The following is a 12659-nucleotide window of genomic DNA, read 5'->3' as shown; positions in this document are numbered from 1 at the left end:
ATGGTATAAGGTTCCTGGAATCAAAAGTCCGACAAATTGATTCCAAATAGCAGGTGAAACAACTGCAACCATGTGCGTATTCTGTAATATAAAGAGAGTATATGCATGAATAATGAATATGAAAAATAGAAACGTGGTGAACTCAATTACTTGCAATAGATTAAAAGCAATCACACCTCACAGCCGAGTAAAATAAGATTGTGCCTCGAGACCTCTCCATGACCATTCAGTGACCTCCACATTCTTGTCACCCTAACTTTCAATGTCCATGCAATTTGAGTGGCATTCAGATCGGACAAATATTGATGGTCATCCATACCTGGCTGAAAGATGATAAATGTTTATAGGATTAATGTATTATGTATATTATTTTTTATTGAAATTGAAGAGAAATATGTGTACAAACCTGTATGTTCTTCAACAATTTTAGTGTAGAACAACTATACAAGTTACTGAATATATAGTACCGTCTAAGTAGAATAGGATCGATTTTGAATATGGGAAAGATACTCAATAACACCAATTTTAAAGGAAGATATTGTCATTTTGATTGTAGGTAATTAGGATAATTTTTATAGGTTGTGGTATACTCTGCAAATCACAAACAATACGCATATTATATCATAATCCTAAACAAAGCAATGTGTGAATCAGGATTGCCATAATTAAGGTATTGATTTATGTCAAAATTAAGGAGCATATTTTGAGGTTATTCACGGGAAATATCGTGGAAACTTGTATAATGAGATGGAAAGTAGTTACATTTGGTAAATTTCAATATTGAGTAATGCGGGGAATTTAAAACATATAGTCTGACACTTTATTTTGAATTTAAGGCTGCTCATCATGAATGTTTCGAGTCAAATTTAAGAACTTGTCTTCTCTTGAAAAAATGATATTTTCGCTATACAATTTGAAATTAAACATTTCTTTCCATTATAAAATCTTATGTCCATAAAGGACATTGATTGTCAAATTAAATGGTGTACGAGAGTGTCCTTGATAAATAAGCACTACTTTTTAATAAAAGTAGTGCTTCAACCATGCTTCATTAAACGTAGATGATCAAGGTAATATTCAAATATTGTAAACCAAACTTTTATTTATGTGTGATGACGCTGATCACAGTTATGAAGGATTAAAAATCAAATACATAGATAACAAATGTTGAAAACAGGGTAAAAACATTGTTAAGCAATCGAAATTGCAAATAATGTCACGCGGACAATAACTGTAAAAAATCATTCAGCCATAAGCAAGATGAAAGCTCTGGAAAATACTCAAAGTTGAAGCATTCTATCAACCTTCCTGCAAGCAAAAGTGACATATTCATTAATTAAATTAGGTGGACATAGTTTTAGAGTGATGAATAAGGACAATTCCTAGTCAGCGAAAAGCACTTTGGTATATAAGTAAATAGGATGTCTAACATAGGATGCTAGTTATTGTCAGTACCTTCTTAATTTTTTTGGTAACAGATTTAGCAGAACTGGAGTACCATTACTGTCATCATCTTTAGAGCATGCAAAGAGGTTTTAATAAGAAAGTCTGCAAATATTAGTATTCAGCATGGAATACTAAAGAGAACTCAAATATAACATAACCGCATTATAATCTCACTTCAAAACCCATGTTGATGGAATAATCTTCGGACAGAATTGGAGATTCAGAAGGAGTTGGAGTGTTCATCGTTGGTTCATATAAATCATCAGCATAAAAGATGTTGTTATCCTCAACAACGTTTGATTTTGTCAGACCGAGCTTAACTGAAATTAGTCTTCCGACTAATGATTTAATCACTTCTGGAAAGGCTTTGGAGGAATCCTGAACACAGTTGTAGAAAATAAGAATGCATATGTGGTATAACATGGTGACGCTGTAGCTGTTTTATTTCAACAGTTATTTACCTTATCGTAATCAAAAACCACCTTTACAACACTTATTCCAAGAACTCTTCTAGAAACTCGATCATTCAAAACAATATTATAAGAAAATGTCTCATCCTCGGCAAGGACCATGATACGGAACCTTGAGAAAATAGTTAGCTATTTTTTAAAGGCTTTAATTAAAAGTATCAAGCCTACAAATATTTCCAATAAATTGAAATAGTTAGGTTACCTCTTCGTAGACACGGGAATGTTTCGAGGACATTGGGTACATTTGAATACTGTTCCAATGCGCTCAACCTCGTGGAGACATTTGTTACAGCTATAAAATCACCAATTTGTTTCCTCATCGACCTTAATGATCTTAAAGGTGTAGCAAATTCTTTTCTGGGGTACGATGAAAATGTAATATTTAACAACAAAAGCAACCATATAAAAAATACCATTTCTGAATATTATATAAATGCAATACCTTGAGTTGATCGTATGTCAGATTCTCATTAAGGTCTTTGAGTGACAATTTTTCAAATAATGTGGGAACCAGTTCAATTTGTTTAGCTTGGAACAATTTGTCTCTTTTCATTATATATCCTTCCTCAAACAACCTAAACATATTGAAGAAATTAATAAATAGAGCAAAACGTCGATAAGTTAATTTTAACTCTATATTTACTTGTTACCTCTTCCTCGTATCATTCACAGATTCATCATGTAGATTTATATATAGATGAGTAGATGGTAATGTACCAATCTGAACAGAACCTGTATATGGGAATAAAGTTAATTGTTTAATCAGTAAGAATATAACTGTGTAATAGATTTGATTGCATACGTACTTACTCATAAATGTAGTCACTTTTGTACTTGTTATAATAGAAATGATCGGTTTTTTGGGATTTCCAGCCATCTCGTTGTTGAAAGACACAGTAAGATCACCCCAAACAGTAACTTTGTGGGCATTACTACAAAATAGGTTTAGATATCATATATGTTAATAATCTATTAGCAATATGCGGTGTATATGCGTAATTAGACTACTGATCAAATATACATATGCACATTACTTTGAATCGCATATTCTAAACTTCACAATGTCCCTATCTCCGTATCGAGTATGAAGCTTGTTCAAACCTTCATACTCCTCCACAACTCCAATAATATCTATTTAACACAAGATTTATTTACACAATATTAAAGTAGGTTGTCTTATATGTAGGAGAATTGTTCCATATGAGTTAATTACGATAATATCGAGTTAAAAGAGTCCGTTACCAGACCTATTGCAAATTCAGGCTGCTGTTGAGGAAGACATTTATTTGCTTCTGCAAACAAATCTCCCAGGTCTAAAAACTCAAACTTTTGCGAAGGGATCATGCCATCATCATCAGCAGTCCTCACAGTAGTGGAGCATGTAAATCTGATGCAGAGGGTTGACTGCACAGGCTTCAAGTTTCCAACAGGATCTTTAACTGCAAACTGGTCAAAAACATAGACACCGCCTTCCATAATTTTCGTGCTGAATCCATTCCAAATGTTATGATAGGCAAAGGCATGAACATAAATATATAATACTGGAAAAAAGTATTGACAGCAAATAACGCAAAGATGAATAAATTTAAAACATACATCATCGTCAAGGAGAATAAGATTGTAGCCTTTCAATGAGTTCGTCTCTAAAGTCATGTTAGCCCACATCCTGGTAACCCTGACCTTAATTTCCCAGTTAGTGCTTGCCTTGTCGAGATTGGATAGACGATCAAATGATTCCATTGAAAAAGATCACTATAAGAAGAGTAAGAAAAAAGTTCATTCAAAAATTTAATAACAACTCAGCAGGTAAGATATTTATACATTCAATATTCTAAGAACTGTTTAAATCGCTTAAAGAATTGAAGATCTTACAAAATGGTTGAACTCTTGAGAGAAACTAAAGGATGATGCTTAGCAAATGACAAAACTCTTGTAAAAATGTTGAAAATATATTTAACCAGCAAGGCATTAGGGAGATGCCAACAATTTAGCTCAAAATTGATAGTGCAAATCTATTCCTTTAATTGAGAATTAGAGTAATATCCCGGTTTAATTTGCTGATAATTCTTAAGGTAAGTGTTTGATGTGATTATGACAACTAACCAACCTTATCATTTGGGTTTTTGCCAACAGAAAAAGGGAAAACTGAAATCCAATTCCTAATAAAATATGTACAGTATATAAACAATTAAGAAAATCTTCCTAATCAAACAAATTATACATATTTTTAATAGACAAAATAATTGGAGATTTATTGTTTATATTATGTTCATAGATGGATGCAGTAAAAAAAAGTGTAACATTTTGGATGTTGAACTCACACCATTGATATTTCAAACACAATAAATCCAAAGTTAAGAAGGAAATATATAGAAAAATGTTACAGGAAGTTCTTAATATGTCATGTCAATTGTCTACACTTGGAAGATTGTAAAACACTTCCTCAAAAACTACATTATTTGTGATATCTGTGCTAATACCATCACAACTATCTATGAGAATATGGAGGCCTTCAGGTCGTGTCACTCTAGATATAGCAACATAAATGTGTCCGTGCGAGAAAGCTGCTTTAGGAAGGTAAAGCCCAACTGTATCAAGTGATTGTCCCTGACTTTTGTTAATCGTCATGGCATAACATATTTGAATCGAAAACTGAACGCGTTTAAATTCAAATGGCCAGTTCGTGTCACTTGGAATCATCTCAATTCTAGGTATTAGATGTTTCGTTCCAACATGAGAGCCACACAAAATCTCACATTCAATACTGTTCTTCCTACAGGATTTCACAATCATTCGTGTACTATTGCATAATCCCATGATCTGGTTTAAGTTTCTCATAAGCATGACGACAACTCCTACCTTCAATTTTGACTCATGCTTAGGAATGCAAGGCATATTGTAGAGTTTAGATACTCAACTGGAAAAGTGGATCTGAAATCATTATCATCATCACCTGCATCATCAATTGAATCCTGACTCAGATAAGTGTAAACCATGCCAGGAATTTTTTCAAGTATCGTTGTATTAATCTCATCCACCATGATATTGGTAGGTGTGAGTATGGCCCTTGATCTGAGGTATTCATGTGAAGAGATATTTTGTATAAAATCTATGTACGTCACTTCAAAAAGCTTCTGCATTGGATCTCCGGACGTATGAACGATATATTGATCAGGAATCTTTATTAACATTTCACCAGTGTCTGGACTTGGAGAAATATTGGTTTTTTTGCCATCACCGACAACAAGCTGCCACTTGCTAAAGTCCGCAATGGTTTTATTCTCCAAATCACTATTTCCTGCATTAAGCCGCATGTTTTACTTCAATAAAAATACTTCACAGGATTCCCAAAGCTTGGATTTATTGAGGGTAGAGCAGACAACTTTAGCCCTTGACGCTTTTGGAATGACAAGAAGTATATGCATAAAATCTCCACCAAAAACAATGGTTATACCACCAAATGGCTTTTTAGCTCTGCTTTTATCAATAGCAGACATAATATCTCTCAAGGATCGATCAACGCATTCAAAAGCATGACAATTTTGCATAGGAGCCTCGTCCCAAATTATTAAATCAGTTCGCTGAAGTATCTCAGAAATATCAGTCCCGTGTCTTAAACCGGCAGAATAATTTTCATCAAGCTTGAGTGGAATGTGAAAGCGGGAGTGTGCGGTTCTCCCACCAGGAAGCAACACAGCAGCTATACCACATGAGGCAACAAGAAGCACAATCTTATGCTCTGATCGTAATCGACAACACAGTGTCTGCCACAAGAAAGTCTTTCCACATCCTCCACTTCCGTAAAAAAAGAAAACACCACCTTTTTTCTGGTTGATATTGTCAAGAATGGAATCATAGACTATCTTCTGTTCATCATTGAGAATACTATGATTTCTTGTGTGGATTCTCTTCATTTCTTCTATATCATAGGATGTTTCCTCAAGAATTAATCTATTCTCAGAGTTGGAAAAAAAGCATCTCCGGGATATAGCATATCTGGGAAGTTTCTAAGGCTTTTACCAATATCATTCAAAAATTTCTCTATCTCTGCAATAAAATTAATAAAACTTGATAACATTAATCCAAACATGGAACATGTAATATGTACAAAGCATTATTAACAGCTCATACCTGCAAGAGCGTAATTCTGGATCTCAATATCTGATAGACAAAGGTTTGGATTCCCAGTGAGATTTCACCTCACAAGAAGAATATCATCTGACATGCATCCCCAATGAGCTTCCCAAAGGCTACGCGGATGAGAGACTGGACTGTATACTAAAATGTTGACAAACATGGCACATAATTGTTGAGGCATGGATGTATGCGCATTTTCACCTATAGCTTCGTGCCATTGCTGGTCGTTCTGGAGGATACCTAGCGCGGCATAGGCTTCGTGAAAGGAGTTATAAACATGGCCGTTGACTATCTTCAAATCATCCAAATATATAGCACCTTTAATCCTGAGCAGGAGCATTCGGAGATATAATAGTTCACCGCTAGATGAATGTACTTCAGCAAGCCTACCGATGACATCACCTCTTTTCCTCTGTTTCTAGATACCAGGTTGTGGATGCCATGTAAACTTGCTTGGAAATTCTGAATAGGTTAAATTTGGGGCCTCTGCATATGTTTTATTTGCATCAAACCATGCTTCTAATTTGCTTTTCTTTGTTCCAGCATTGTCGAAAACTTCCTGTAGATTTTGTGAGCCTTTAAACGACACATGCTTGTCATTCGGTAGATGTCTGGCAATCGTTCAACGGAAGGCCACCGGGAATGGATGTCAAAACCAAATATCCTCCATGATGCTTCAGATGCACAAACATATCTTCCATCCAAGTATTGCTTGACTTCATCAAGCGGCCGTTTTTCAGGAGTGATTGTGGTTGTGCACCCTTTTTTGTTGTTTGTTTTTTTCCTCAGACACATGGTGGCGGTATCATGTCCTTTTAAACAATATTTAAACAGATATTTTAATGATCTGGAGCTGTTACAAATCTCCAAATTTGTGTCACATTGAAATCTTATTAGAAGATCTTGATTGTCGGGGACAACATAACGATTATCCAGGTCAATTCCCTTTTTCTTTACGGTAATTCCAGTTTTCCTCCTCTTATAGATGGGAAAGCCATAGTCATCAAAGTATGTGTGAGAATTATACCTGTTAAAAAGGAAAGAATGATGTTTTAATTTAATTAAAATAAATCTAAAAGGAATGTTTTACTAAAAGGTGAAAAATTAAATGTTGTATTCTTCCAGTAGTTTTTGGAAAATTAATTTAATGTAAAAGATCTCAGAATTACCTTTTAGGAAAATGTTTAATACAACGGCCTTTAACCATACACGGAGAATCGACACAGTCAGTGCCACATGGTCCGTGGATCATGTAATTCTTGACAGCTTCGTAACCAACTGGATCAATACTTGGGTCAGGAATTTCTGCAGAAACCATTTTATCTATTTGTTCAGTTGTTTTGGGACGATCGTTTGGATGCAACCATATTAGCATGTGAGCATGTGGCAATCCACGCTTTTAAAACTCTATGACGTGCATTACTGTAATATGAAATTGATGAAAATAATTAAATAAAGCCTTAGATACATGTCATATTAAATTTAAATCATAAGCAATTTGTTAGAGGAAGAAATCCTGAAAATAGCATACCTCCAATATAACCTCCAAAGCAGTTCTTATTTTTTATTTGATCAAGAAGTTGGTCAACTTTCATTTTAAATAACCTTGCAACGACGTTGGGTGCGTCAACAACATCAACACCAGGTAGAAATTTTAACATCCTCTGAATTTCAGGGCATTTTGTGTTAGTGGTCATCGTAAGGAATAATGATGGGTGTCCAAGTGTTCGACAAATTGCCATTACGTCCTTGAAATACTGGTTCATGTATCTTTTACTGCCAGTGAAGGAGGCTGGTAATATTGTTGCCTTGCCGACATTTTCAGGATTGTTGTCACCCTTGTTTAGTGCATCTCGTATGTTGTGGTACATATCCGAACGAATTGTAGTCCGGTAACCTCTGATCCAGTCAAGTCTGTATTGCTCAATCGCAATAAATGTGTCAACAACATATTACTGCCATAAACGACCTCCCAGATGTGGAGTCAAACCTGAATATACATGAGACAATTTCGGGAGAAAATTAGAATGGTAGAATTAATTCATATATAAGTGTTCAAATTTAGGTCATGATTTTAAACATACCTTCCGAAGGTCGTATCATGAGTTTATAATTGTAATATTCTTTCATCGTGATGAACTCTTTCTCCCCCTTTTCATCTGGATCTTCATCTTCGGCATTCTGACGTTGTTTCTAATTTTTTTGATTTGGTCTGTTTAAAGGGATTTGACGGTAATATCCGATGTCTTCATGAGGAAAAAGAATAGGATACTGAAGCTGCATAAACCGTGGATCTGTTTCAAAAATTCTCTCCAATCCATTGGTTCTCGAATGGATTATTGTATCCCTACATCCTTTAGCATACTCGTCAGTGACAATCAACCCGACAACTTCATTCGATGGACCAATATGGTTAGGTCGACCAGATGCGGAAGACGAAGATATTAGAACCAATTTAAATTCATCAACTAGATTCTGACTAATTCTTTCACGTGCCATACAAAAACCTTTGACCAAACGATTATGTTTATCCAACATTTCTAACAATGACTCAACGATTTCTTCATCCACGGCATCGCGTCCTCCCTTAACGGCATTTATTTTGTTATGTACTTCATCTTCAGTGTCATATATGTAGAGTTGACAGAATTTGGGGTTCTCACCATCAAGTGGTACAAAGCTTCCCATACTGTGGTAATTTACACCTTTTACCTTGGAACAGTAAGGAGCACCGCCACGATTGATACTACGATCAATTTGACCTCCGGTGGAAGACATGGCAAACATACAGTTGTACATTCTAATATTTTCCTTGAAATGCCTAAAACGGGATCCACCAGTAAGGAGTGAAGCGAGAGGCTCGGGAGGTTGCTTTTCTTTCTCAAGAATTATCTGACCATTTTTACAACAAAGAGAGAAAGTTGGAGGCTTTTTGGTCGCTTTTTTATTGTTTCTTTCATGATTCCACATGATGGCCTGACACTTTGAACAAATTCTATCAGGATCACCGACATCGAGGTACTCACTCCACTTAGTAACAGTATTGTCAAAATCATGTACATCAACATCGTCACAATCACCTACAAATTTTGAAATTATTATGATTGTGGAACATCAGAGTAATTAAGAATGAAACTGAATTTAAGTTCATACCGGTAGATATACAATCACTATCGTTGCTGTCACAATCTTCAACATTGTTAAATTCTCCTAATAAGTTCTTAGAACTTGAACTTTCTCCTTGCTCATAATAACTTTTTACGGAAGATGTATCATATGTTGAAGAACCTGGACTAATTTTACCACATGTTTTTTTGGATTGTTGTTTTACAGTGATATCACTACTGGAACCTAAAGTTACTTGTGGTCGTTTAAATATAGTGGATGCGGGCAGTGCAAAAGTGACAGTACTCTTGGCACTTTGAGTATTTTTTGGAGCTGCAATATTTCGTTGTTCTCCTGCTACAACAACAACATTGTTAATAAGATCAACTACTACTATCTTTATTTGCATAAATAGTAAGCATCTCTAATATATAATTTTGATTTTGAAATGAACCTTCAAATCCCATAGGTCGTAATTTATGAACGCATGGAGTATCAGGAGTTGCGCATGTTTCTCCATTTATCTGTACACCTACATGGTTGACCCAAAATTTATCAAATTGTGCGATGAATTTAACAATTTGAAAATTGTATTTTGTCAATATAGCAATAAGACAACCATGGACAACTGTAATAAAAAATAACGTTGGTTATGTTTTGACCTGATATTTAAGAACAGTATGAACGTGAAGTGTTTCCAGGTTGGGTGTATGGAGAATTATCGAATAATTCTCTGTCACGCGGACTCTTTCCGCACAGCCTATTTTTTCTTTTACCTGGAGAAAAACTTAACCAATTCAGCCAATATCATATAAATTTAAACACAAATTTTTCCAACTATGAGTGAAGTAAAATGTGCCTGATATTTGAGAAGCATGTGAAGGTGACGCAGTTCCCACAGGCTTGTGCACAATGTTTTCACTAATAGTTGGATCATCCGTTAGTGTACTCAGGAATATTTTGTGTTCCTTAAAACTTCAGTTCTTTCGACGCACCCTCATTTGGTTTTTCTTCCTTTAATTTTAAGTAAAGACATTTATATTATCAAACAGGATTCTTTAGTAAAAAAAAACTGACCACACTTATTATTGTTTACCAGGTTGTTTCAGGTTTGGTTTTGCATTTGGTTTAGTATTGAGGCAATATCCGTCAGTACCTAGTTTCTCAAAACTGGGTTGGAAATTAATGTCAACCTGAACTTCATGGAGAGTTGACATTAACATCTGTCCGGTGGCTAATCTATCCTTATCACTGGATTGGTAATTACCGACAACTGAAACTGCATAATCAAAAGGTATATTAAAATTAAGAATATTGTAGCTATAAATGTAAACTTGGGAATTTACCAGCCTTTGTCGTGTCAAGAGTGCGCAGAGACTGTTTGCCTAAATCTTCCAAACACAATGGAAAATCGCCGGAGATTTGTTGCTTACATAGTTCTATGTTAATATCTTGCAGCTCTCTGTGTTGAAGATACCTATTTTCAATTCCACTTAATGTTGAACATGGTATTGTATAACACAACATTAGTATTACATTAAGAAGCAAACAAAACATTGTCAAAGTGGACCGCAGTATACGACAGACCTTGACTATGTTCAATACTTGATCGGCTGAGAGATGATATACTTGACGGAATTATTGGACTCTGATTATTCTTGCGACTATCTGACAATGCATGTCCAATCAAAATTATTGGATAAGACCCGGGTTTAACTAAAGCAAAGAATAGAGAAAAACTTATTTTCAATTCCACTGAATGTTGATCATGGTATTGTGTAAACACAACATTAGTATTACATTAAGAAGCAAACAAAAACCATTCAAAGTGGCCGAACTTGCAAACTGTAAATTCTGACTAAATTCAATATTCTTTGATAATTCAGTCAAAGGAGACAACTTTGCAAAATTACCTGCATCCATGAAAGGTGAATACAAAGTTAACTTAAAATACCAGGCCTATCTACATACATGACTGTCCTGCAATTCAAGTTACCGTTAATTATTTTTAGAGGATTACGGCTAAGATATTCTGCATTATTAGTCCTCAAAGACTGATTAAACGGTTGCGGTTTGGTACCTGTAACAATCACAAATAAACAACATTAACTATACATCAAAATTGTTAGAATGTCCGGCTTTGGCCATGTTCAATAGTTGATCGGCTGAGAGATGCTTAACCTGACAAAATTAGTGGATTCTGATTCTCCTTGCTACTATCTGAAAATGCATTGCCACGCATATTTATTGGATCATATCCGGGTTTAACTGAAGCAAAGAATAAAGATAGCCTTATTAACGTCTGCATAATAACTTTTAGATTCAAACTACGTCAGTAAAATGAAGAAACTTTACATGAATCATTGCAGGAGGAAATCATCTGGTAATTATCTGCACTCTGAGAATTAGTCATGTCTGTAAGAATGGAATCTACATTCCGGCCACGGACGCGGCATTTTTTTCTGATTGGACAAAAAATGAAAAATCATTACCAAATACAAAACAAAAAGTGTAACAATGAGACATGTTCATCATATTTCATACCTTTATTACCTGAGGTGTGTGATGCATTCAAAATATTTTCAGTATTACGACCACGAACACGTTTGGATCCTACCATTAGTGATTAACGTACATAATGTATAATCCTGTGAATCACATGACAAAATAACAGATAATAATCCAATAGCAAATTAGAAACTGGTGATAAGCAATACCTTGAAATTCCATGATTATGATAACATTTTAGCGCCAAGATTCAGTTTTCAGATCCAATGGTCATCCATTGTAGCTTCTAATTCGCGAGAGAGAGAGAGGGAGCGAGAGAGAGTGAGAGAGAGAGGGAGAGTATGGATGAAGAGTGAAAGAGTGATGTAACAGAATGAGCAAATCATGCATGATTTATTTTTTTTGAAATTATTTTCTATAAATAGGCTGATTTTGAAATCTAAAATTAGGTAATTAGTAATTAAGATGGGTCAATTGAAGCTAATTGGATAGTCCATGAATATGGCAAAATATATATGATTTGGATCATGGGTAAATTTATTTATCCATGGGTAAATTAGGGAGTAGTCATTAATATATATAGATGTCTTGAATAATATCTATTTTAGTTTTTTTATAATATATATACACAGATATATAGATACACACACAATCTCAAACTACTGTTCTTAATCGACCCATCAATTTTTTCCCTCTGAACTGATCACAATTGGTTTAATCATTTATTTTAAGTATTATTACTTGCTGGTTTGATTAAAATCATTCAAATACAAACGAAACTCTGCCCATTTATTTTTTAGATCTCGTTTATTAACAGGTGTGATAAACTGGTGTTTTTCGGTTTATTTGGGTGTATAATAACTAGGATGGGGTGTTGTCTTGTGTTAGATTATGTTTAATCAAGTTAGGTTTTAGGGTTCTTATCTTGAAATTTTGGTAAACCGATTTTGAGGTATTTTTTTTCTTTTTTTTCGACTTATTATTTTTATTGTG

The 12659-nt window shown here is 34.6% G+C and overlaps 2 protein-coding genes across 2 annotated transcripts; both read right to left on the bottom strand.

The window, feature by feature from the left end:
• Positions 1–4322: 4322 nt before the first annotated feature.
• On the bottom strand, positions 4323–5230 carry LOC141660499 (uncharacterized). The gene is made up of 2 exons (XM_074467485.1): positions 4830–5230; positions 4323–4689 (listed from the first exon to the last, which is right to left on the bottom strand). The coding sequence occupies exons 1-2, from the start codon at positions 5228–5230 to the stop codon at positions 4323–4325; spliced, it is 768 nt and encodes a 255-aa protein (XP_074323586.1).
• A 3-nt stretch (positions 5231–5233) lies between these two features.
• Positions 5234–5830, bottom strand: LOC141660498 (uncharacterized). The gene has a single exon (XM_074467484.1). The coding sequence runs from the start codon at positions 5828–5830 to the stop codon at positions 5234–5236; it is 597 nt and encodes a 198-aa protein (XP_074323585.1).
• Between the last annotated feature and the right edge of the window lie 6829 nt (positions 5831–12659).

Source organism: Apium graveolens, chromosome 5, assembly GCF_009905375.1.
Source record: "Apium graveolens cultivar Ventura chromosome 5, ASM990537v1, whole genome shotgun sequence".
Lineage (NCBI taxonomy): Eukaryota > Viridiplantae > Streptophyta > Magnoliopsida > Apiales > Apiaceae > Apium > Apium graveolens.
The sequence above is the reverse complement of the archived record's forward strand: the minus strand, read 5'-3'. Positions and strand labels throughout refer to the sequence as shown.

What these genes read in the sequence shown, in the direction of transcription:
- LOC141660499 (XM_074467485.1), bottom strand. Translation starts at nt 5,230, where the DNA reads ATGCGGCTTAATGCAGGAAATAGTGATTTGGAGAATAAAACCATTGCG. An exon ending in AGATCCACTTTTCCAGTTGA is followed by an intron (nt 4,690 to 4,829) that starts GTATCTAAACTC and finishes GAAATCCTGTAG; the next exon opens with GAAGAACAGTATTGAATGTG.
- LOC141660498 (XM_074467484.1), bottom strand. Translation starts at nt 5,830, where the DNA reads ATGAAGAGAATCCACACAAGAAATCATAGTATTCTCAATGATGAACAG.